The sequence below is a fragment of the Ambystoma mexicanum genome, chromosome 10 (assembly GCF_040938575.1).
Source record: "Ambystoma mexicanum isolate Mex_15411 chromosome 10, UKY_AmexF1_1, whole genome shotgun sequence".
NCBI classification, from domain to species: Eukaryota; Metazoa; Chordata; class Amphibia; order Caudata; family Ambystomatidae; genus Ambystoma; species Ambystoma mexicanum.
The window spans coordinates 1,111,652,156-1,111,678,793 of record NC_090932.1 but is presented as its reverse complement, the minus strand read 5'-3'; the positions used below and the strand labels follow the sequence as shown (position 1 = coordinate 1,111,678,793).

The following is a 26,638-nucleotide window of genomic DNA, read 5'->3' as shown; positions in this document are numbered from 1 at the left end:
GAAGTGTTGGGACTGCGGCTCCAAAATGTCCATAACGGATCTGCACCGGATTTGTCTGTGGTGCCTGGGCGAGGGCCACGCCACAGATGACTGTTCGAAGTGCCAGTCGTTGACTGCTAAGGCCTTGTGGGAACGTAAGGGGAAATTGAAGGTAGGCAGGGTGTCCAAGCGCCATACTTCCAAAGTTCCTTCCACTGACGACTCGAGGAGTGACTCTCCGTGTTGGGAGCAGTCAAAGCACTCCAGGTCCCGTAGTGGTTCATGTCACTCGTCCTCGTCGAGGCGGTCCAGGAAGCGGCGTCACCGTTTGCCTTCCTCATCCTCTTCGGATGGCGCCTCCTCGAGAAAGGTGACCTGCCCCACCAAGTCCTTGACCCCTGAGGAGTGAGATGCTTTCCCGGTGCAAATGATGGAATTATTCCAATCCCAAGGCACAGTTCCGTCCGCGCCTTCTGTTGAAGCCGACAGGGAAAGGTCTTGGCCGGATGCTCATGCGTCTTTGGGCCAGAGTGTCTGGCGTGATAAACATCGGTAGCCTTCGAGGCCCCGTACGGACAAGGTTTCGGGTGATCACAAGAGACGTTCCAGGTCATGGTCTTCGTCTCCAGCGGTCCCGGTGAAACCATCGAAACCTGTAAAGTCCTCGATGCCCTCGAAGGGGTCGACGTCATCGGCGCCACGCCCGTTGGGTGTAGCTGTCTGGTCTATGCCTCTGTTGAAGCCCTCGAAGTAGTCGGCGCTGTCTGGCCCGATTTTACCAGTGGAAGTCCCTGTGTCTGTGGACCCTCTGAGGAAGGCCATGTCTAAGTCTGTGAGGCCTGGGGGGTGAGAAGAGGTTTGCCCCTCTCCCTAGGAAGGACTCGTTTAGGTCCCTCCAGGACATTTGAGGCCGAAGAGGGGTCCGATGAGGAGGTTGGGCCTTTTGGTCTTCTGTATGGGACTCCTGGTGTTCCAGAGGAACTCATTTCGGAGGAGAGTAGAATGGAGGACTTGTCAGTCCTTGCATGATGACAGCGGTTTTAACACCTCCCCTGAGGTGGAATTCGGTAAACTGGATCTGGGGGCGCATGCAGACTCCTCTTATCGGAGACTGATGTCGTGAGTTGTGGAGTACCTGGGCTGGTCCAGGGCTTCAGTGCATTTTGACCAGGACGATCTTACTGACATTTTGGATCAAGGTCCGTCGACTGACCCAGTGTTGCCATTTCATGTGGCATTACAGAAAAGGGTGGCTGCTACTTGGAGCACCCCGGAGATTATTACGGCAGTGAACAAGTCATTGTCTAGGAAATACCGTCCATCCAGTAGCGACCCCGGCTACCTGTCCATTCACTCCACTCCGGAGGGTTTGGTGGTCCAGGCGGCTACTGCCACCTCTAAACAAGCCGTCTGATAGAGACGCTAAGCGCATGGATGGAATGGCACGCAAGTAGTTTTCTACTGGGAATATGGCGCTTAAATTGGCCAACTCCACTTGTGCCCTGGCAAAGTTTTCGCACACTCTTTGGAATTGTATCTCTTTAGCGGCTGAGCATATTCCCGAAGGGGAAGAGAGGGACGGCTTTCTTGCCATGTGTGAATCCCTTCAGTCTGGGTTGGACACAGCGGATAGTTTTGCCAGGTCCATGGCTATGAGCACCGCTATGCACAGATTTGCGTGGTTGCGGAAGTCTGGGTTTGCTCCTGATGTGCAGGCCCGTCTTCTCAACATGACCTTTGACAGGTTGCATTTGTTTGGCGCCAAGGCTGATGTGAGCCTTGAGAGGTTGCAGACTTCCAAAGCAGCTGGCAAGTCTTTGGGTGCAGCTGTTCATCAACGTCCGCCTTTTCGTCCTAATGGACCGCAATGGAGGGGTTCCTTTCGTTACTACTTATTTGGAAGGGCAAGAGGGATGGCCAGTCAGAGGGGCCAACATAACTTTCCTCGTGGTGGACGAGGTAGAGTTGCCAAAGCCTCTCTGGCAGCCGCCTCTTTGCCATCAAGCACTGCCACTGCCACTTCCAAGCCGCTATGAGGCCTCGTCTCATTGTTCACTAGTGGGGGGCAAGTTGTCTCAGCATGTAGAAGAATGGCGAGCCATTACTTCGGATGCATGGGCACTGAATACGATTAACCACAGCTACTGGCTTCCTATTGTACGACGGCCTCACAACCATCCACCAGATCCGCTCCTTGTGCAGGAGATTTTAACCCGGCTGGAGAAAGGCGCTATAGAACCAGTGCCTGTGGCGGAGAGGAACAAGGGTTGGTATTCCCCTTATTTTTTGATTCCCAAGAAGGACGGAGGACTGAGACCCATCTTGGACTTCAGATGCTTGAACAAGTTCCTCAGGAAGTACAAGTTCAAGATGGTCACTCGTTCTCAGATTCTTCAGGCCCTCCAACTTCAGGATTGGTTAGTGTCATTGGACCTGCAGGATGCTTATTTTCATGTGCCGATCCACCTCAAGCACAGGCATTACCTGCGGTTCGCAATTGGTGGCTCGCACTATCATTTCCGGGTCCTGCCGTTCGGGTGGACCTCCGCCCCGAGGGACTTCACCAAGCTCATGGTGGTGGTGGCAGTGTATATCAGGAGAGGGGGAGTTCACGTCTACCCCTACCTGTACGATTGGCTGATAAGGGCGCGCTCTCCCGAGCAAGCCTGGATCATCTCGCCGTCACCTGCCACTCCCTATACAGGCTGGGCTTCTCCCTCAATTTCAAGAAGTCGTATATCACACCTTCCCAACATCTCCAGTATATCAGGGTTGTGTTGGAAACGTCCTTGGGGATTTGCTTGCCACCCAAGGTGAGGGCTCAACACATTCTCCAGATGGTCTCCAAGTTTCAACATGCCCGGTGTCTTCCGGCTTTCGAATTCTTAAGGTTGCTCGGCTTAATTGCATCCTGCATTTTTCTAGTGCCAGAGGCCCGGCTGAGAATGTGGTCCCTTCAGTGGGCTCTAAGGACTCAGTGGTCCCAGTTCTCAGGCAAGATGTCAGAACTCCTTCATGTTCCCATCTGGGTCTCCCGGGATCTCCTGTGGTGGGCCTGCGAGGAAAATCTTATGAAAGGGGAGCCCTTTTGGCACCCATGGCCGGAAGTGATGGTAGTGACGGACGCTTCCCTCACAGGGTGGGGGGCTCATGCCAATGATCTGTCCATCTGCGGTCGTTGGTCTCCATCAGAGGCCAAACTACGCATCAACCTTTTGGAGCTGAGAGTGATCAGGCTGGCCCTGAAGGCATTCGAGGGACATCGACCCAACGCCATTGACGCAAGGCGCCCACTGCCGAAAAAATCTCCGAAGCAGCACAGCTGTGGACATTACATGTCATAGATGAGGAATACGTTGGAGGAACATCCTGTCGAAAGAACTTTACCAGTTGGTAAGTAACTTGTTCTTCTGATGCGGCCCAACCTATATATATTTCTGATGCTTGTGAAGCTACTCACACTGCACTTCGTGCAACCTCATGTCAGAAACAAAACAATCCTCGATGCGTGAAGGACCATGGGTACAATGGACGTCACACTAAGGATAGTATTACTGGCACGCCCTGTCGACATCCCTTTTCGAGTTTCGAAAACAACAAATGTAATACTCTGCAGCATCCACTAGATGTCGGCCTATGCATAGCATGTGAATCCAAGCAGATACAAGCATCAGAAAATACAATTACAGTGAGTAATGTATCACATATGTAATGTATGGTTTTTGATTAACTTACTTACCTGTGATTTTTTTATGATTAGTCTGTACAGAAAAGGCTTCATAAATAGTTGTATTTCTGATACTTGGTGATTAACTTGGATTATTGGTGGTGTTCTGTGTGGACTCGTAACCCTAGAACACACTCACACATTACATGGGACTAAGCCTTAACTGCTCTTCCACTCTACCGTGAGTGTATTTCCTATTTCCCATAAATAGGCTGGCATCCTAAAATCCCCTACCCCCTTCTTCCCCCAGGGGCTTATTTTAGAAATCCATCTTAACAGGGTGAATGTATAGATCTATTTTATAGTAAGTGTGTGGCAACATTTGACTAGAAGTTTTACTTGATTAGTGTGCATTGAAAAGGCCTAACAAATTGTGATATATATTTGTACTAATTTGATTTATTGGTGTTGTGTGTGGACACATTGTGGCCCTTGATCACTCTCACAGAGCCTGAGACTAGGCATTGCCGCTCTATCTAATCCTGATTGGGTTTGGCTAGCCCTCAGTGTCTCCTTAATCCATTTGAACAGTCTGCTTTCTTAACCGAGTCACCCTCATGGTACTATGTGCATACGAAGGGTAACAGGCATTTTGGTGGAGTGTAGCTTCCTGGTTATCTGCAAACCTGCACTAACTTTAAGCTACTCACTCTCTTACCTGAGAAATGTAGTCCGCATATTGGGTTATTTCACAGCTTCTTTCCCTCTTACTGTGTTTTAGGCTTACTGCGGGTTCCAGTTCGCCCCACTTTTACCGCAAGAACGAGTGGCCATTGCTACAGGCAACTGGGGATGTGGAGCCTTCAAGGGACACCCAAAATTGAAAGGTAGGGCCTGAAATGAATGTATTCTGGCTTTGTTTCTCATTTTTACAACCCTGCATTTGCAAACAACTTTGAAAGGGGAAAGTGGAAAACAGTCCTAAAACTCTCCTTTTTCTGCTGGGCTCAGATTACATCTAAAGCCCACACATACACCCCAACCTTACTTTGACCACTACTGCAAAGCCCCAACACTACTTTTGCTTTATAAAGAACAGAAACTGCAAGTCTCTTCTTTCTACATGTTTGAACAGATGCTGCTCTCTATTCCCTAAAGTGCACACACTGACTTGACAGTGGTCTTTAAATCACACGAGTGATGGTCCGGGCTAACATTGCTCGCTTGAGCACTGCTTTGTGCTGATCCAACTCCAAAGCTGTAAAGCCCGACTTGATGATAACACCTAATACACAGGGTCTATACTAGTATTGCTCCATGGGTAGCTGCTAGTTTGCTCGAGAAAACTAAGGTGAAGCTGCTCTCCAAAGGAGAGGCCTCAGGCTGACCCTGGTTCCTAAAGCACAGACATCTTGCTGACGCTGCTCTCAAAGCCCAGCCTCTGTTCTAATACGGTTTTGTAATTTCTGGCTTTGGTCTGAGACTCTTCTTAAAAGTGCCGGTGCTGGCACTGCATACTGCTGCTCCCTAAAGCAAAGTGCTCAGCTAAAGCAGCTTTTTTTCGCCTTAACGCATGTCTGTACATTTCTTCAGAAACCTCTCTAAAGAACAAAATAATGTAACCTATTGTTATGGCAGTTTTGTACCACTCTGTCCAGGATTTACAATCACCAGCCTTAATGGAGGATAATCCCTTAAAGGAAGGTAACGTGGACAGAGTGACAAAGCTTAACTTTCAGGTAAACATAAAGGTAAAATTAGTCCACACACATATCACTAGAAAATACACTACACTGATGCACTATAATTATATTTCTGACGCTTGTGAATCTGCTTAGATTCACTTGCTTTGTATAAGCTGCAATCTAGCATAGTATTAAATGTTTTTTTTCTTTTCAAATTCCAAAATGGGGGCGTTCTTGTCACACTATCATTATCCTCCGTATATAGGTAACCCTGAGCCCCCCTTCTCCCAAGAGTCAAAGGTCTAAGATTGTTTTTTGACGCCATTGAATTGGATGCATGCATGCAGAGTTCATTCCTTTTGAGCATTTCCACTATTGCCGTTACCCAGAAAATGAAGGCCAAGAACAGTTCAACATCGACACTGAGGAAGACAGAACCAAAGCGATTGAATAACTGTGTTCTGCGTTGCCATGCCAGAAAGGCTCAGAGTGCGGATAGTGGGGGGATCAGAAGTTACTAATGTGGGCTATTTGTATAATGCCTCTCTAGCCCCCTCTATTTCCGAAATATTGTCTCACTGGTTCTTCTTACCGGCCATGGAGAATAGCCTTCTTAAATTTTGCCCTAGTTGTAATTCAAAGCTCCCTTGGAAGGACATGCTTGGCATGTGAACAGTTACCTTTCAAGGGACCATAACGAGGTTTGGTGTCAAGCATGCCAGCTCTTCAAACCGAAAATCTTAAAAGAGCACTGAATGAAGCGCTGGGCCGCATTTGCCATGCAGGCTGAAAAATCTCAGGGCGAGGCTTCTGCTACAGTAGAAGGCCTCGAGGTCGAGGAGTCCAATGTTGGTCTTGAAATGGATACTGAGGAGCTTCATGCAGATGAAATAACGTGTTTCCTCGCAGCCGCCCCCCTGCTCCTTAGGGTAAAGGTCAAGTCGTGCTGTGGAGAAAACCCCTGGTGTCCACAAGGCTGCATGAATCCAAATCAAGCGCCAAGCAAAAGCAAATGAAGTTCATCTGAAGCCGAACACCGAAGACTCTACTCCAGTGGCAAAAACTAAAATGGACGAAAACCATTAAAAAAACAAAAACAGTCCATTCGATGTTAGGGAAGATTTCTATTTACAGATCCTTTCCCTCCATTTTTATGGACCCCAAACATTTAGCTTTTTATTTTTGAATCTGACCTGAACTTTTTACAGTGCAGCAAAGTCTTAGGCTTCAGTACACAGCTTTTTGCTCATTTGTCCTCGGGAAACTGGCATGTCCTCCAGACTAAGGGAAACATTGTTTCCCTTAGTCTGGTTACTTTGTTGCCACTGGTGGTAACTTGTTATTACTTTTGGTAACGTTTGTCATTGTACAATGGGGTACACGTTTTGTTTTTCCGTAGACTAACACTCCGAGGATGTTTGGTTACTTTAGGTGTGCTTAAGGCACTAGCTGGTGGCAGCAATTACTTTTTGCTATTGTTTAGTGTATTTTGTTTTAGCCTTACTGCGTTTACCGCGGTTGGTTACCTACTGTGGCTAGTGCCCAAACATGGCCGTGCCACAAGGTTTTTAGTTTGTCCCCTGGCCATCTTTTCACTAGCATTTCTTCCTGACATGTGTGTTAGGTAAGAATTGATGCAGTCATACTGTGTGAGACTACACAACACTTATCTGCTTAATATTATGTAACCCACCTTTTGGTATAGGTCTGTACTACACAAGAGGGGTAAATGTGAGCTGTAGAGCTGTACCAATGAAATTCGTAAATACAAGTAACACTTATACTTTTCAGTTATAAATAATTATTTATTCAATGAACATCAATTTTTAAATAAGCATTCTTTTAAAAAGGCAATTCATGTAACAATTTAAATATACTTTTAAAATTACTTTTCAGAATCAGTACAAGGTAGTGGATAATCTTCTGATATGCTTCTTACACAATTCCTACACCCTGAGGTGACTTCAATCCCAAGGACAGTAATGGCATTTATATATCACACTAGTTATACTTGCAGACTCTGAGGTTGCAGAAAGGAAAGGTTTAAGGAAGGAAAAGGTAAAAACAGGTTCTCAGTATATATGAGGACACTTAAATCTTCCAAAGAAATCTAGACACACCCTTCCCAGCAGTAACAGTCTAAAACAAGTTGCCACCTATGAGGGACAAACAATATCAAAGTCAGTAGTCTGCAGGGAGCCAGGACAGCCAAAGTCAATTTGAAACAGTCTATGGAGCTGAGGCACTTCTTAGAATACAAGTCTTGCACAAAGTTAGAGAGTTTGTTAGAAAATCGCTTGTAGGGTCACAAGCTGTTAAGCCTGTGAAAACCGAGTTGGAGTCAACTCTAAAAGTAAGCCACTGCAATTCCCAGCTGAGGAAAGCACTGCTAAAAGATAATGAGGTAAGTGGCCCAAGTCTAAACAGTACCTCTGGTTTGAAGAAGAGTTGTCCAGCTGGATTCTGTCCTGCTACACCGGTGCAGAACCTGTGTTCCTGAGCCTCAGTCGTGGGGAAAAGAGGGAGGACGTCAGCAGGGCTCTTGCGGCGGTACTTGGGAGGTCATCAGCAGCAATGGGCTCTTTTCAGTTCAACGGCACTTTGTGGTTTCAGTGCTTAGCGAACAACACTGTCGCGGATCTCGGATACCGGTTGGCCTTCCTTCACTCCTTGGGGACTCAAGCTCTGGTCGTCCTGCTCCTGGAGGGTCCTTGGGAGACTCCTGGAGCTTCTAGGTGGATTTCAGACGTTTCACTCAACTATGGATTACTCAACCCCTGGCACTCGATTCTTGTAGCAATGAAGAAGTACAGCCAGTCGGGGAAGATGGTCCAGTGGAGCTCATCTCAGGTTTAGTTGGTCCCACTAACCCAAAGGGAGAAGTCATCCCTTCCGGAGCTTCTCTGTCGAACTGAAAAGGGAGTTTCAGCACAGCAGCAAGGCTTCACCAGGCAATTCAAAGTTCCAGGAGCATGCAGCAAGCTTGGTTCACGGTTTCTTCGCTGAGTGTTTCTCCCAGTGGCCGACTCTGCCTCTAGTCCCAAAACCCCTCGCCTTTTAAGCAGGTTTCGCTCATTCATGCACAGCCTAGGCTGTCAATCACACAGCAGGGTAGCTGTCCTGAAAGGACAGCCAGCCAGCCAATTAGTACTGGTTGCATTAAGGCAATCCTAGAGACTAAGAACAGCGGAGTTTCGGGACCATCCCTCACATCCTGTCCTTCCAGACACACTGGAGCCAGAGGCGGGCTGCAGGCAAGACAAACAAAGGGCTCAAATCGGTTTTGACGCACACAAGTAAATCCCAAGAAATACCTCACAAACAGAAAATGGCAAAAAAGAAGTCAGGGGCCATTTTGACAAATGGTCACCCATGGGTGCTGTACTGCAGCTGAGGTTTCAGCCTGCTGTAGAAAAGCACACTGGTAGAACAATTAAACCACTGCCTCCAGCCATTTCAAGAATGGAGGGTAACCTAAAAAATGTTACATGAGAATGTAGGATAGGGCGCTACTAGGTAAGCCCCCACCACTCCACATAAAATGGTGTGTGCTGGACCTACAAAGAGAAAAGGTAAGTAAAGTCAATTTCACTTTACTATTCTTGGGAACAGTAGTTCACACAAGAAAAGGTATTTAAACCTTATGAGAAATCTAAAGGATTTATCTGTGTCACCATACAAAATGTAGATGCCTATGGAGTTTGTCAGACTGCAAAAACAGTGGAGACACATAAGCCAGATCAGGTCAAAACACATGAGAGAGTGAGAAAAAGGTCTCACTCACTCCAGGGTTAAAATTAAAAAAAGTCATAAAGTCCAGCAAAAGAGCTTGTGGTCTCTAAGCTTGAAGGGAATTAGCACAGAAATATGAATTCTTCCAACAATGTGTTTTTGCTGCCACCTGGCTGGGACTGTCTGGTCCCAATCAACAAACTGGTTTCAGTGTCTCTGAATGGTATGCATGAGCTGTGTCACCATTGGTCCGTACAGGACCACTGCTGGAGTGTGTGTGAACCAGTTCTTAGATTGGCTAGTGGTAATTTTGGCTCTTACCTTCCTTTTGGATAAGAAGAGGACCCCTGCACCCATTCCAGAGAGATCACGGAAGAAACCTGAAGGAGCCAAGTATCCTGTCCAGCTGCAAGACATGTAAGTAGACCGTGAACCCATTGGAAGAAGGCCTGACAACCAACTTCTGCTGATGTCCTGGAAGAGCCCTGTGTTGTAGGTGATCTTCAGATGTCCTACGAAGGAGCTTCTACCCTTGGAGTGGAGGGAACATCCATTCTCTGTCAGCTCGGAGTCCTGCAGAGAAGAGCCCTAGGAAGTGCCCCTGGATCACCCAGTGGCTGCCCACCTCAGAGTTTGGGCTACCGTGCTGCAGACGTTGCCGTTCTGCCTTGAAGTTCGGAACTTTGGGGATCACCAGCTTGTGCTACAGGACTCATCTATGCCGAATTTGTGTATCATCAGCATACTTGGTGTATGCTATTCCGACAGAGTCCAGAATGTCAAAAAGGGGTCTGGTAAATATATTGTAGTCTGGGGGATATGCACAAGCCTTGAGGTACCCCGCAAGGGATAGGTGCTGGCGAGGAACTGGCATTCTCAGAAAACACTCTCATGACTCTTCCCTCTAGGAATGATGCAATCCAGGAAGTGGCTTCTGGGGAGAAGTTAGCTGAGGTGATAAGGTGGTAATACAGGATTTTGTGCCTACCATATCGAACGCAGCTTAGTCCTGGAGGGGGAGGAGGGCAGGCTTTCCTTTTGTCTCTAATCTCATCCAGTGGATTTTTTAGGTCAAGTAGGGCTGATTCTGTGCCGTGACCTGGGCGAACACCAGACTGGCGCATACCTAGGATGGGATTGGTTTATAGGAAATGCTGAACTTAGAGATAGGCTGCTCAATCGAGGATTTTCAGAAGAAAGGAGACTGTGGTGATGGGCCTGTAGTTTGGTACTGCGGGGTCTAAAGGAGGTTTTTTAAAAAAAAATTTAGAAGCCTCTCAAGCAAAGCACTTCACATTCTACATGTAGTAAAGGAGCTATGCTAGCCTTTATTGCTAATTTGCCACTTGAAGCTTCTTGTAAAGCAGAAACATTTATTTCAGTGCACATCTTTATACAACACTCAGACAGGACATGCGTCATAGGTGGGGCAAGCTGTGTTAAATCATGTTTGTTACTGTTCCTTTAATTCACCCTACCTTCCTTGTTTACTGATTCCTAGTCTGTTCTCAGAATGTGATTCTAAACAGATTTACAAGCCTCAAAAGACAAACATTAACTTCCAGTAATTGTTTTATGAGTACAGTGTGTACAGGAAGATTGTTTTCCTTTTTACAAATACTTATATAAATATAGGGATATTTTTCCTTATTTTTATTACACATTATAGCACACACAGTCCACTATAGACTTCATGCAACCGCTGGACAGAAAAATTGCAATCTGTGGACGTTCACTCTTGAAGGATCATGGGTACTGTACACACAACAGTAGGTATAGTATTACAGGAATGCCCTGTGGGCAACCTTTTTTTGACTTGAAAACAAATTATGTAAAACTCCGCACCAACCATTAGATGTTGTCCTATGCAAAGCATGTGAATCTACGCAGCTACAAGCAACAGAAATACAATTACTGGAAAGTAATGCTTATCTTAGAGCTTGTACACTTTACCTTTGAGAGAGTTAAGCAACAGTTAGCATAATTATAAGCAATACTTCAATAACTGTGTGGTAAAGTAAGCAAAGAAATAGATAAACAGTAGATTCAAAACCAGTAACACACAGTGTTATGAAATATTTTCTTTTTGCATCTTTACCTCCATAGATTCCTATTGGAGCCCCCGTCTTTTTGCCTTCTTTCAACCCAGGCCTAGTTTTTGGAGGTCAGTAAAGCTTCTGCTTTACTTTCCTTGCCTGTTTTGCTCATTCTTATGGGAAAACTGACTATTCGCTAAGACTGCCAATACGAAGAGACTTTGTCACTCTTTGGGAGTTCTTGTATTTTTACAATTTCACACATCACCTTACAGTGAAATGCAGTTAGGATACTCTGCATCCTTATAACGTTTTACCTAATGGCTTTTTGTTTACTTTGATGATATGCCCAAGACAAGCTGGTGGCAGCTGTGAGTTTTACAATTTCGTGAAATTTTTCACGTGCACTTTTGCATTTTCCCGCAAGTGGCTAGCATCCTAAAATGGACGTGCCACAAGATTACTTGTTTTTTGGCCTTCTTGTCGTTTGATCTTCTTTCTGCCTTCTCAGATCAGGAAATGCTATATATGGTACCCCCTTTGCTAGTAAAAACAGCTGCTGCTTTTGCAGTTAAGTGGGATTTGTGTCTGTGAGCCATAGGAGGGGTATGTGACTGTCTAGTTCCAGTCCCCATCCTCTGGTACCCGAAAGTCTGTTGCTGGATGGATGTGATGACCAGTGGTTGTCCAGGATGGGACACCCCTGGGCTGTTTGAATGTTGCAGATCCTTACCATTGGTGGGCTTAGGCTAGCTCCCAGCCTGAATCTTGGATAAAAGGAGCACTGTGGCTATTCAACAGATCATCATTGGAACATAGACCTCTACAAAGAAGAGCAACCTGCTGACGACCAGAGGATGATTCCTGCAGCTCGGCTGCATCAACTCCAGTGATTGGCCCGGTGACGCCCTGCTCCTCTGCCTGATTTCAGAAGCCCTTTTGACTGATGGGAACAACTGGTTGCGCCTTGGAAGTGCCCCTGGACCACTCAGTGGACTGGCCAGCTCCTTATTGGGCTACAGTGCTACAGCTGTCGATGTTCAGAGAAGAGCCTTGGGACTGGCAGGACCTTCAGCTTATTCCATAAGTCGCATGTTAAGATGGATTTCTAAAATCAACCTAGGGGAAACATTTTAGGAGGCCATCATAGTTGGGCCTTTCAAAACACACACATAAATGAAACCAGCAGGTAGTATGATCACACAAAACCATATTTCACAAATATGTACATTCATCGGAAGCATCAGTCAATAATTTAATCAGGTAAGTTAATCAGATGCAGGTAAAATGATTAGAACCAGTCACAAGTACAATTATCTTTACTTAAGAAGTGTAACCCTAAGATTTATGGGGCCTAGTGCCCAAATGTCACAGGTTCCAAGACAAATTTCTCCAGGGAAGGGCTTCTCTGAAAGGATGCAATGCAATGTGATGGTGATTTCCAAAAGTTCAAAACAATAAAAAAATTAAACAAATATTTGTCCAAAGACATGTAAGTTCTAATCTCGCTTCCAGTTCCAAGACTAGTGCAGGGGTAGGATACATGACCCAGGTTCGATGACCAAAGGTAAGTAAAGATGGAGTTGGGAGACAATCATTCTACCCAATGTTGTCCTATGGAGGACAGGAGGTGGACAGGAAGAGTTTTAGTTTAGTTTACCCCACAGACTCAGATTTTCCCAGGTCAGAAGATGGATCGTCTGGGGGTCACTGGGGACACGGTCTTCCGTCTTTTATTTGGATGAGGGGTACTAAGAAGTTTCAGGTTGGAGTGCTTCTTCCGGTCGGGTCCAACTTCAAGCTGCAATGCCAGAGAATGAAGAAATGCAGACTTTCACGGTGTAGACCCTTTCAGGACATTTCATAGGATGGATGAAGGCAAGTTCCAGTGACGGTCACCCTTTGCAGGTGACGACCAGCGATCTTCCAGTCACAGAAGCAGCTTCAGAATACTTTACCTTGATGCTAGAAAGCTGACGTTTTGGGAAAAGGCGCCTTATGGCACAAGCTGGCAAACACCAAGGTTGCGGGCAGAATGGCGTCTTCTCTGTCAATGTAGTCTACAAGGGAGCTGGTCAGTCCACTGGGCAGGCCATGAACACTACCAAAGGCTCTTGGGGCATGCAACCTCGATTCGGCATTGGGACTAGTTGGTCCCACTACTCCCAAGGGCTGAAGCACTGACAAGGGATCTTGCAAAGGAGCAGGGCTTCACCTGGCCTGTGACTGGAGAGGATGCTAGTCCACTGCAGAAGTCCTTGGCTCATCAGCAGGCTGCTCTTCGCTGTAGGATTCTTGGCTCCAACTTAGATTTGAAGAATGTCTGCAGGAGTGCCCCTCATATCAAGATTTGGAGCTGGAAGCAATACCAAGCCCAACAATGGAACGGATCTGCCACATTCAAACAGCCAGTAATTGTCCAATCGGGGACAGTTACTGGTTTCAAATCCACCCAGCAGCCGACTCTCTGGCACCAAGGAATGTGTCCTGGGACCAGACAGTTCCAAACCCCTCCCTTGGGCTGACACGCAGAAATGCTCACTAGCACATGAAAGCAGCAGTTTTCCCGGGCATGTGCATGACCTTATATGGGATTTCCTGACCTGTGAGGGCAGGAAGAAGGCCAAACTGTAATATGGCAAAAGGACAAGCAAAATACCTCTTGGCGCAGCCATCTTAGGGTGCAAGCCTCCTTTGGTAGCCATTTGTGGGAAACCCGAAAATGCACAAGTAAAATGAAATAAAAACAATCAAAATATTACTGCGGTCACCAGCTTGTCTTAGGCACACAGTCACTAAAAGATAAAAAATGTATGGGTATGCTAATATCCCCATTGCACTGCACTGTAAGGTGCTGTGTGCAATTGCCAAAATTCAAGAATACAAAGAGGAACAAAGTTTTGAGGGGATTGATTCCTCTGATGTATTCCACATCTATGACAGGTAATCACCACAGCTGTGCTGCTTCAGAACATTTTCGGCGTCTGCGTCCTGCATCGATGAGGTCTATACGCAGTCCTCGAGGGCCTCTGCCGACGTCACCGGATGTTATAAGTAGGACGCACGATGCCCGTAGCCTCAGTTATGTTTTCTCCGTGAATGTGTTCGCTTTGGAGATCTCGGCACGCCTCGGTTCTTCTGATTCTATCGGTTTTTCGAACTTGGTGTTGTGTGAAGATATCATGCCTTCGTCTTCTTGTAACCCACGGTCGGGATTCAAGAAGTGTCGGCACTGCGGTTCCAAGATGTCACTAACGAACCAGCACAACATCTGCCTCTGGTGCCTCGGCGAAGACCACGCCACAGATGACTGTGACGATTGCCAGTCGTTAACGTCGAAGGCCTTGTGGGAGCGGAAGAAGCTTCCTGTAGGTAGGGTTTCCAAACCCCAAAAGTTGAGATCCGCTGGGCTTTTGACGGACGATTCGAGGAGCGACTCTCCGAGACGTCGGCGTAAATCCAGGGGGTCTCGTCCCAGAGTGGTTCCCGCCATTCCTGTGCCTCTTCGAGGCACTCGCGGAAGCGCCGTCACCGGTTGCCTTCCCCGTCGTTGTCTGAGGACTCAGCCAGACGGCGGGTTGTTTGTCTCAACAAGCATTCCTCTCCTGCGGAATGGGATGCATTTCGTACGGAGATGATGGCGATTTTCCAATCGCAGGGCTCCGTTCCGTCCGCACCTTCGAAGGAAGTCGGCAGGGAATGTGCTAGTGCCACCGCTCGCACGCTTTCGGGCTCGGGCGGTCGGCACGATCATCGGGAGCCGTCGAGGTCCCGATCGGACAAGGTGGATTGCTCTAGCCATGCCCGCTCCAGGTCCCGGTCCTCGACGCCCTCGGAACCTGTGATGTCTTCTAAGAAGACGTCGACACCATTAGCGCCATGTCCGTCAAGGGACTCTCTCGAGGCTCCGCCTCCGAGGAAGTCATCGGCACCAAGGCCGTCGAAGGACACGCTCGGGGCACCGTCCTCGAGGCCTGTGTCGAAGCCATCAGCGCCACACTCGATGCCGACGCCCTCAACGCCTTTTGTGGAGGCTTTACTGGAGATACTGCGTGCATCGGTGGAAACTCTGAGGAAGGCCCTGAAGAAGTCAGTGAGGCCTTTATTTGAGCCTTTTTCTGTGCCCTCTTCTAGGGATTTGTTCCAGCCTCTGGATTATATTTCTGAGGTGGAGTAAGGGTCTGAGAAAGGTTTGATTCCTGATGAGGTTCCTGACGACCTATTGTCTTGTCATAGCCAGATGGAAGACCTGCGGCGTCTTTGCACGGCGCCAGTGGTCTGGACACCTCTCCAGAGGTTGAGTTCGGTAGGCCTGAGCCTGGCACACACGCCAATTCTTCATACCGTCGGCTCATGTCGAGAGTGACAGAGTAATTGGGGTGGTCTGCGCTACCAGGGGATTTTCTGCAGGATGACCTGACTTATATCTTGGACCAAGGTCCACCAACTGACCCGGTACTGCCATTCCATATGGCCTTGCAAAGAAGGGTGGCGGCGGCTTGGACTGCTCCGGAGAGTCTCCCATCAGTGGGTAAGTCGTTGGCAAAAAAAGTACCGTCCAGCCAGTGGCGACCCCGGCTACTTGTCCATGCACCCTACTCCGGAGAGTTTGGTGGTGCAGGCGGCTACGGCCCCAGCAAAACAAGCGTCGTACCCGACCATCCCTTCTGATAGGGATGACAAAACGTTTTGACGGTTGGGCGAAGAAAGCCTTTTCTTCAGGGGTATGGCTTTGAAAGCAGCCAACTCTGTGTGTGCCTTAGCACGTTTCACTCAGACTCTGTGGAATTGTGTTTCGTTGGCGGCTGAACATATTCCCAAAGGGGAGCAACGGGATGCTTTCTTGCCCTTGTACAGGATGGCCAGGATGCCATTTGTGAATACGTTCAATCGGGTCTGGACGTGGCAGACTGTGTCAACCATGGCGGCGAGCACCGTGATGCGCAGATTTGCGTGGTTGCGGAAGTCGGGGTTTGCTCCTGATGTACAAGCCTGGCTTCTCAACATGCCCTTTGATGGTGAACATCTTTTTGGCAGCAAGGCTGACGAGAGCCTTGAGAGGTTGCAGACCTCAAAGGCTGCAGCAAAGTCGTTGAGCGCTGCAGCCTGCCAACCTCCGCCTTTTTGTCCTAGTGGACAGCAATGGAGGGGAGGTTCCTTTCGATACTACTCTACCTTTGGTAGATCGAGGGGAGCTGCAAGTCAAAGGGGCCAACGTAAGAGTACCAAAGGTGGAAAACAGGGTGCTCAAGGTGCCAAGGCCAATCGAGCAGTTGCCTCTTTGCCCTCAGGCACTGCCGCAGCCGCTTCAGCTCAGTCATGAGGCCATGTCCCATGGTTCGCCGGTTGGGGAAAGGCTGGAGCAGAATCTTGTAGAATGGCGTGCCATTACTTCAGATGTGTGGGTTCTGGAGACCATAGCCCACGGATACTGTCTTCCTTTCCCGCAGAGGCCTCGCGACAATCCACCAGGGAATCTCTCTTTGAAGAGTCCGGATCCGCTCCTTGCGCAGGAAATCAAATCCCTGCTGGAGAAAGGCGCCGTAGAACTGGTGCCTGTAGCAGAAAGGAACAAGGGATGGTATTCCCCATATTTTTTTATCCCGAAAAAAGACAGGGGATTGAGACCCATCATGGACTTGCATGGTTTGAACAAGCTCCTCAGGAAGGACAAGTTCAAGATGGTTACTCTTTCTCAAGTCGTACAGGCCCTTCAACTTCAGGACTGGTTGGTGTCTCTCCACCTCAAGGACGCTTACTTTCATGTGCCGATTCATCCCAAGCACAAGAAGAACCTGAGGTTCGCGGTTGGCGACTTGCACTTTCAGTTTCGGGTCCTGCCGTTCGGATTGACCGCTGCCCCGAGGGGCTTCACCAAGCTCATGGTGGTGGTGGCAGCGTATCTCAGGAAAGGGGGGATTCACGTCTACCCCTACCTGGACGATTGGTTGATCTGGGTGCGCTCTCCCAAGCAAGTCCTGGATCATCTGTCAGTCATCTGCCACTCCCTTCACAGGCTGGGCTTCTCTCTCAACTTAAAGAAGTCCCACTTGGCACCTATCCAGCGGCTCCAGTACATCAGAGCAGTGCTCGACACATCCCTGGGGCTGTGTTTCCCTCCCCAGGTGAGGGCTTCTCACATTCTGCAGATGGTGAACAAGTTTCAACATGCCCAGAGTCTCCCGACGTTCAAGTTCCTGAGGTTGCTCGGCCTCATGGCATCCTGCATTCTCCTGGTGCCAGAGGCCAGGCTGCGGATGAGATCTCTGCATTGGGCTCTCAAGATGCAGTGGTCACAGTCCTCCGGCAGGATGTCGGATCCAGTTCAGGTGCCGCCCTCGGTCACCCAGGATCTTCTGTGGTGGGCCGTCGAAGGCAATCTGATGAAGGGGGCTCCATTTTGGCTACCCTGGCCGGAGGTGACTATCGTGACGGACGCATCCCTCACGGGATGGGGAGCTCATGCCAACGAGTTGACAGTCAACGGTTGTTGGTTTCTGTCAGAGTCCAGACTCCATATCAATCTGTTGGAGCTGAGGGCCATCAGGCTAGCTCTGAAGGCTTTTCTGCCATCTGAGCGGGGGAAGAATGTCCTGATTCCGATGGACAATACAGTGTGCCATGCACTAACTCAACAAAAAGGGAGTGGCAGGGTCTCTCCCTCAGTGCAGAGAGGCGATGCAGCTCTGCTTCTGGGCCATCCAGCAGGAAATTTTGATCTCGGCAGTTCCTCTGGCCGGAGATGAAAACGAGGCGGCGGACGCTCTGAGCAGGCAGAGCACGGTCTCTCACGAGTGGGAGCTGGCTCAGGAGATTCTCCTGGAGATCTTCGCCCTTTGGGGGACGCCACAAGTGGATCTCTTCACCACCAGTGTCAACCGGAAGTGCAATAGATTTTGCCCGTGGGAATTTCCTCCAAGAGGAGCCTTAGGGAACGTGTTCGTAGTGTAGTGCTAGCAGCCCCACAGACTCCTCTGGCCCGGGCGCAGACGCTTCCTCCGGCTCCTCAGCCTACTCCGCAGGTGTAGACCGCAACCAGGTGAGGGTGTTTCGCCTGAAGCTGTAGTAGGATTGGTCTGTCCTAATGTTGAGTGGGAGGGTGTTCCAATGTTGGGCTGCCAGAACAGGGAAGCTACTGCCGCTGGTTTTCTTTTGTCTGAAGTTGGGTACCTGCAGGCAGTAAGAGTTAATCGTTCTGGTAGGGCGGGTGGAGGTTTTTTTCTTTATTCTGGATGCGAGATAGGGGGGGCTGCATTGTTTGAGCATTTGAAAGTGAGTAATGCCGTTTTGATAGAGATGCGGTCAGATATTTTGAGCCATTTGTGTTCTCTCCTTTTGTTGGAAACGTGTTCCTTGGAGGGTAGGTTAAGGGCTGTTCTAAGAGCGTTATTTTGTAGTGTCTGTAGTTTGTTGGTAATGTATTTGTTGGCTCCTAGGTACATGGCATTACAATAGTCAAGTCTGGATAGTATTGGGGCATTGGCAATGATGATGCAGCTAGCTTGGGTGAGGAAGGCTCTACTTGCCCTGATTAGCTTGCATGTGTAGGCGGTAGAGGATGCTAGAGAGGTGACTTGTTTTTTTAGTGACATGGTTGCATCAAGGTGAAAGCCTAGCGTTTTCACTGTTTTGGCCACTGTGATGGTGTTGCCATCAATGTTGAAGGCCTTATAGTTGGAGCTGAGTTTTTTTAGATTAGTGTTGGATCCGAGGAGCAGGATTTTGGTTTTCTCATCATTCGGGCATAGGCCGTGTGTGGCCATCCATGCCTGAATGATGAGATATATTTTGTTTACCAAGGCCGTATCTGAGTCTAAGTTGTCTGAAAGGGGTTTGAGGATCTGGGTGTCATCTGCATAATTAGTATATGAGACTCCCAGTCTGTCCAACTTGTCAAATAGGGGCTTGGTAAAGATGTTGTAGAGTGTGGGAGAGACGCAGGAGCCCTGGGGTACCCCGCAAGTTATTTTGATGGGGTCTGCTGAGGCTAGGGTACAGAAGACCCTCATGGTTAGATTGTCCACGAATGATTGGATCCAGGCTATGGCCTCTTCCGAGAAGTGGGCAGCTGAGGACAGGTGTTCGCACAGGACTGCGTGATCCACCAGGTCGAACGCTGCCGACAGGTCGAGGAGGAGTAACATGGCGGTTTTCCCTTTGTCGTTAATCTCATTGATCTGGGTTTTAAGATCGATTAGGGCTGTCTCATTACCGTGCTGCGGTATGAAGCCCGATTGGCGGGTGCCTAATAGTTTGTGAGTTTCAAGATATTGCTGAATTTGCAGGTATGCTACTCTGTCGATTATCTTTAGCAGGAACAGCACCGTGGTGATGGGCCTGTAATTGGTGGGAATGGCGGGGTCTAGGGTTTGCTTCTTGAGGAGAGGCAGGACCCAAGATTCTTTGAGGTTGCTTGGTATGGTGTTGGAAGAGAAGGATGCGTTGATCAGTTTGGGTATAAAGGGGGTTAGGTCCCTAACGGCATCCTGGATTATCTGGGGAGGGCAGTTGTCGCCTTTGCAGTTAGATGGTTTAAGTGAGGCTATAACTCTTTCTGTTTCTGGGATAGATATTTTGGTGAACCTGAAGAGATTCTGGCCTGGAGGGTTGTTGGTAGTTTTGGCGTGGATGCTGGGAGTTGCTTCATTAGTGGTGAGGGAGTCTTTTTTGGGCGATTTTAGTTTGGAGAGTTTTGATTTTATTGGTTATGGCCTTTTGGACGGTGGTGCACCATACTTTGTCCTTAATTATGTTGTCTGGTGGGGGTATGGGGAATTCTAGTTCCCTTAGTATGGCAAATAGTTCTCTAGTGTTAGAGCTAGATTGTTCGATTCTTTCATTGCAGATTCTTTTTGGTGAGTAGAATTTCTTTTTTATAGTTGTTTGCAAAGTTTAAGTTGTGATTTGTTTTCTTCTGTAAGGGAATTGCGCCATTGGGTTTCAAGTTTCCTTTTGTCAATCTAAGTTCTTTCAGATGTGGGGTGAACCAGGTGTTCAAGTGGGCTTGTTGTTTGCTCTTTTGTAGTTTAAGAGGGGCAGTGGTGTCTAGTCCTTTCTTTATGGCATTGTTATAGTTTTCTACTAGACACTCTGGATTTAGGTTGTCGGGAAGAGCATTGAGGGTTGGCAGTAGTAGTGGTAGGAGGTTGTCAGGGGTTATATTTTTTTTTTGCTCTAGTGGGCAGTGGTGGTGCCATGATTCTTTTCTTGTTGACTTCTATATTGAGAGATAAAGTGAAGTCAATGAGGTGATGGTCTGTCCAGTGTTGGGGAGCGGTTTTGGTGATGACGGTGTCGCAGTTTAGTGTGGCGATCCATTCCAAGGTCCTACCTTTATTATGGGTGGGTGTAAGCACTCTTTGGATTAAGCCGTGTTCATCTAGCATGTTAGCTATGGCTTGTGCTGGTTTGTCGTCGGTCATTTAACCCAAGGTTCAAGTCGCCTAGCAATAATATTTGGGAGGTGTCTTTTATGTTGTTGGCTAGGAGGCTGGATAGGCCTGCTTCGAATGAGCCAATGGGGCCAGGTGGCCTATATATTAGATAAATGGTTAAGGTGCGACAGATGGAGATAGGCAATTTGGCTACTAGGAGCTCGCAGGATTTCAGAGGTGCTTGAGGCAGTGGTCTTAGCTCGAGGTTTGTTTTAGCTATGATGGCTAGGCCACCTCCTCTGTTGTTGGGCCTGTCCATTCAGATTATTTGGTAATTTTCTGGAATGGCTATTGAAAGTGCTGGGCCTGCTGCTTCTTGCAGCCATGATTCAGTGATAGCTATGAGGTCGAGGTTGTTTGAGGATAAGGTGTCTGCTATTTCTGTGGCGTGGGCCACTAGTAATCTAGCGTTGATCAAAGCTCCGGATATAGTGGTAGTATTGGGTGTATCCTGGATTGTTATAGGGATGAGTTTGGGTTGGGTGGAGTTGTAGCAGGGTGTGGTGTGGTTTGGACGGATTTTAGTGTGTTGCAAGGTGGGCCTCTTGTTGTGGTAGATGGGCTGGTAGAGGCGGGGTAGTCTGGCTCGTAGTCTGGTGTTTCTTTCTGGGGTTGGACAGGGTGCATTTTCTGCAGGGTACATGGTTGTGGCAGCAATAAAGATGGTAAGGTGTAGTAAAGGTATGAGGAGGTACGGTAGGGAGGCTGTTTGGCACTTACTAAGGTTCATTGTGTGGTTGGGAATGTGCAAATAGACAAAGGGGTTCACCTAAATTCAGAAATCACACAAGAAATGGCATGTGTAACTAGGTGCAAATAGACAAGTGCAGGCAGATGAGGGGGATACACTCTTGCTCTCCTCCCATCCTCAGCCACACTCCTCGGTGATCGCCGCGGCATCACTGTACTCCAAGGCTCAGTCGTCCTCATCTTCGTCATCGAAGGCGCTGTTAGGCAAGGAGGAGAAAACCTTGGAGGCATATGGTAAGAAGCTGTATTCCAATGCTTCCTTGCACCTGCAACAGGCCAACGCAGACGCCATGCTCGCAGCTGCTAACCAGAGGTTATGGCAGGAAATAGCCGACTTCCTCCCGGAACTCCCACAGCCAATCACGTTTCAAGGCGGGGCTAGCCGAGGCCGAACTCGTGGCTCAGGATATCATGGAGTCCACCCTGGCACACATTGATACCTCTGGACGTGCCATCTGTATTGCCACGGACATGTGAAGGATGGCCTGGCTCCGGGTGATAGGGAGAATTCTCTGTAAAGGCTAATTTCCCAAACCTAGTGAGTCCCCCAGCAGCTTTGCTGGATTTTTGGGGTTTATTTTTTTCTCCTGCTAAGAGTGAGACTCTTTTTCTCCCACTCTTAGACATGATTTGAGGTGTTCCTTTGACTTTGTATGTGTTCTATGGGCTATGGGGTCCTTTACCCCATAGGGTTTCATGTGTTTTTGATATGTGGGTTACACAGCACCCTCTGTGCAGTAACCCAGGGGTGTCGTAGCAACCCCCCAACATAGACTCCATACCCTGGGACTGACTACTGTCTCCCAGGGCATGTAAAGTCTCCATTGGCTTTACTAGTCTTAAATTGTGAACAGAATCAGTACAAACCATCATATTGCGGACGTACTGGTCGGGGAAATTCGATTGCCCCGGGGTCTGTTGTTCGAGGGGGCACTGTCCAGTCCCCCCCGACTGAGATTTGGCTGGTGGCAGTGGATACTACTTTTTATATTCGACCGCGAATATATTCCTATGGGATTTTCCCATTGTTCGAGGCTACCACTTTTTAATATAGCCTCGAACATACCGCTGGTTTATTAAATTAATATAAATTCACTGGTTGGTAATTTTTGCCGAAACTTGGTTCCAAATGGCGTTTGTGTTCGCTTCTGTGACTCCAACCCAAGTCGGACCCTTTGTTCCACTTTTTGGCGGGCTTCTCCACAGAAGCCTCCAAAAGTGGTGCCACTCTGTCTGGGTACCACAGGGGGTGTGGGAGGGGGTTTAGGCACCCTGGACTGAGTTGCCTCAGCAACTCAAGTCGCACTCTTGTGTGATTGGCCACCACTTAGCATGTTTGAGTGACAGCTAGGCTGAATTAATGGGGGTTTTCTGCATAAAAGCAGGGCTTTGGGGTCTGGAACTTCAGAAGTCGCCACAGGACCTAAAGAATCCGAGGAGGGAGAAGCCGAGCTGACCTGCAACGACGACACCACCGGTGGAGCCCTGCTGAACCGTCTCACCACTTTTCCCGACGACAGAGGAGATCTCCAGCCCAGAGAGTCTTCTTCCTTTGACTGGTGGGGATAACCAGTTTGCCCGTCTTTTCGCCTTCCTGGACCATCTGGTGGCCACCTTGCCCGTGCCAAGCACCCCGGCAACCGGAATACCACGGTTTACCACTACCGCGAAGAAAAGGGTGGTACCTTGTAACCGGGAAACTCTGCGGCTGGTTTCTTCCCTGGCAGCGCAACGACCTTCAGCTTTCTTCCACATCGAGACCTCCTCTTCCTCTCGACGAAACACCAACTTGCAACCGCTGCCAGGAACAACTGCTCCCGCTGGAGCGTTCTTCCCACTTTCAAGTACTGTGTCCCGCCTGGCTTCCCTTGCGACAAATCGTTCGGGGTGACAGTAAATCCTCGACTTTCTAACCTGGGCTAGCCTGGGACCTGTTAACTAACTTTTCCTGACTTGATCTCAATCTTTTGTGAACTTTCTACAAAGACTCTTTGGGCTTAACCCCACTGTGTGATCCTGGACACATTTCGTTTGCTCTCTCTAAGAGTGGGCCTGGCATTTGAACTTCCTTGTTCTCCAGTAGACTTTGCCTAACCTGCCTCACTGTGGTTCTTTGAAAAGTATTGAAATTTGTGTGCTTTCATAACCCTGCCTTTTTCCCTCCCTTTTTAATAATTTATTAGAGTGCCATCTTATGTTAAGCGCTCACCTCTGTCTGAAAATAAGTGGTGTTTCTCATTAAGACTTGTCTAATAAGTAATTGGGGTAGTATACATATATATATATTTCTGAGGCTTGTGGAATCTGCTTAGATCACATGCTGTGCATAGGCCGACATCTAGTGGAAGCTGCGGAGTATTACAGTTTGTTTTTCGAAAGTCGAAAATGGGCGTCGACACAGGGCGTGCCAGTAATACTATCCCTAGTGTGACGTCCACTGTACCCATGATCCCTCACGCGTCTAGGATCCCCAGATTGTTTTTTTCCGCCATTCTGGTCGGAAGCACTTCATCGGAGTTCCCTGGCTTTGCCACATTTGCACTCAAAACTAATTCTAATTTGCCCCGTTTTGTCACCCTTACGTCGATCAGCATCTCGACGCCGAACCGGGGAGGAGATCTACGTCGAAACCCGACGGATTGGGCCTTGAGGCTTCCGCCTCGGCTCGGGCCTGGGCCGCTGGCCTCGGCCCTACAAGTAGGGAGAGTGGGGGGTGGTACACTTCCACACTCGGTTATAGACACCTTCTTACCTACACACACTTGCCCGCTGCCCACAGGCGCGTATGGAGGGTACGCCCTTTCAGTTTTGCCCCAAGTGTAATAAAAAATACCCTTGGGTAGATAAGCACGCTACGTGCAACCTTTGCCTGCCCAGAGACCACCCCGAGGCGGGTTGCAGGGCCTGTAGTAGGTTTAAGACTAAAACTCTTAAGGACCGCTCCACCAAGCGTTGGGCCCACCACGCCAAGCTAGCAGCTATGGAGGCGGAGGGTACCTTCAGCGACGGCAGCGACGCCGGACTTTCGGACGGCGAGGGCACCAAGGCGTCGAAAGACAGCCTAATGCACGTCCCCGGCCTCGGAAGGTCGTCCGTCTCGGCGACTATGGGGAAGTCCCCCGGCGACAAAAGCGTTACACATACACACGCTAAACACAAAAAATCCACCCGAGATTCGACGTCGTCGAAACCTCGGAAAGAGGCACAGAAGGAGCGGTCCGAAAGGACGTCCTCTGGGCGGTCCCGGTCGAGGTCGCCGCACGACGTCAGGCAAGCCTCCACACTTGCACAGAGTGCCTCGCCCATTAACATCACGGAAGATCACTCGTCCGGAGACGAACACGACTTCCATCCCCAGCCTGCACCCCAGGGAAAGGGTACATCACTTGGTAGTAAGGAGGGCCCAGTTTCGAAGCCTAGTTCGAAACACAGGGATTCCACCTCCGATCCTCGACGCCAGGCGTCGAAAGATAAGGGAAATGGTAAACACACTTCCACCCACGGGGAAGGGGGTAAGCAGCAAAGGAAACAACCCTTGCAATCCCCCACAACAAGAGAACTGACTTCCCAGGCCAAGTCTTCTCAGGGACAGTCCATAGAAAGTTCCAGCAAGGTCACCCCAAGCTCCAAACTCTGGTCATGCGAGGACATTGACAGAGTAATGTCAAGAATGTCTTCCTTAGCAAATTTCTTCGAAAGACACCCTGACCAACTCCTAGCTTTAAACCCTCAGGAATCTTCTCCCTTAGGTTCAAGGGACCCTATCCCTTCAAATAAAAGGCCCCGGGTCGAGACACCATTAAAGGCTTCAGACCCCTTCGAGGTCCAACCCTATTCTTGCCTTTTCCCTACAGGCCAAGGAGACTCTTCCCTTATAGAGGGTCAGGATTTTGAGACACCAGAAGATCTCGCAGTGTCAGATTATTACGGGGAGGACGAAGACGAGGATGAGCCAGAAAATAGCCCAGATATTTTCAGAATGGACTCACCAGTCGAAAGGGAAGCCCCAGTGTCTGATTCCCCAATAGATAATCAGCCCCTCCTGAATGAACTGCTCTCTCGGGCAGCTAACCACTTCCACATAGACACACAAGGTGTCCAAGAAGAGAGGGACTTCGCGGAGGAACTAATAGGGGAAAGGAAGACAGTAGCCCAGACCATTCCCATCCTGAAATCTATTCAACGCAGAATAGCACCATCCCTTATCAACCCAAACCTGACAAGACCTGTAAACCCGAGAGTAGAGAAGCTGTTTAAAGCAGCCCAGTCGGACCCTCTATATATTAGAGGCCAACTTAAGCCAGACTCTCTAGTCGTAACTAACACCCGCAAGAGAGCTGGAACCCCATTATCTTCCTCGGAGGCTCCCCCCGACAAGGAAAGTAAAAAACTCTATGGTTTCGGTAGAAAATTAGCTTCCACGGCAGCCTACCAAACCAGAATCGCGAATTCCACCACACTGTTGGCCAGCTACAACTGCCATCAGTGGGAAGAAGTGGCAGCACTAATAGATTCCGCTCCCGAACCCCTTAAGAGCCAGCTATCTCGCATTTGTGCAGAGGGAAGGAACGTCTCAGGCTGCATTTTAAAAGCAACTTTGGACGCCGCAGACAATGCGGGTAGGATTATAGCAGAGGGGACTGTCATCAAAATACATGCTTGGTTGAGGCAGTCGGGATTCAGAGCAGAAACACAAGCTGCACTCTTAGACAAACCAGTGGAAAGTGATCTCCTGTTTGGAAAGGCAGTCGAGGACGCTCTAAAAAACGCTAAGGAGGAATTCGACACCCTCAAATCCCTTGGCCAGTTAACTACAAAACCACCTAACCAAAGAGGGAACGGCAATTTTCGTCGCCCCCGCGGCCAAAATTCCAATAGAGGAAATAGCTATTCCCACACCCAGGGTACACAGTGGAACACCAACTCACAACAGTCTACCCAGGGGTATGGTAGGGCTAGTAGAAGAGGACGTGGTAGAGGCAGAGGCAGCCCCAGTAAAGGAGGCGGCACGCCTCCACCAAAGCAGTGACGCTCATTTCAGGGTCCCTTCCCATGCAACCCCAGTAGGGGGACGAATATCCAGCTTCACCCAGGCATGGGAAGGGATAACATCCGACAGATGGGTGCTGTCAACGGTATCCAAGGGGTACTGTATAGAACTACTGCAACGTCCCCAAAACCATCCTCCAAGACAAAAAGTCCACTCTTTAGAACATCAAAAGATCCTACTCGAGGAGATCTACAATCTGCTCCTAAAGGACGCGATAGAACTCGTCCCAGGACACCAGGTAAACAAGGGTATCTATTCAACTTACTTCCTTGTGCCAAAGAAAGATTTAACAATGCGCCCAGTAT

The 26,638-nt window shown here is 48.7% G+C and overlaps 1 protein-coding gene across 1 annotated transcript in view; it reads left to right on the top strand.

Moving 5' to 3' along the window:
- The window catches only part of LOC138492039 (poly(ADP-ribose) glycohydrolase-like), a 1,720,160-nt gene that overhangs the window by 1,387,142 nt on the left and 306,380 nt on the right, over positions 1-26,638 (top strand). The window contains exon 14 of the mRNA XM_069618967.1: positions 4,428-4,533. Within this exon, the coding sequence (XP_069475068.1) occupies positions 4,428-4,533 (106 nt within the window). The remainder of the gene's footprint in view (positions 1-4,427; positions 4,534-26,638) is intronic.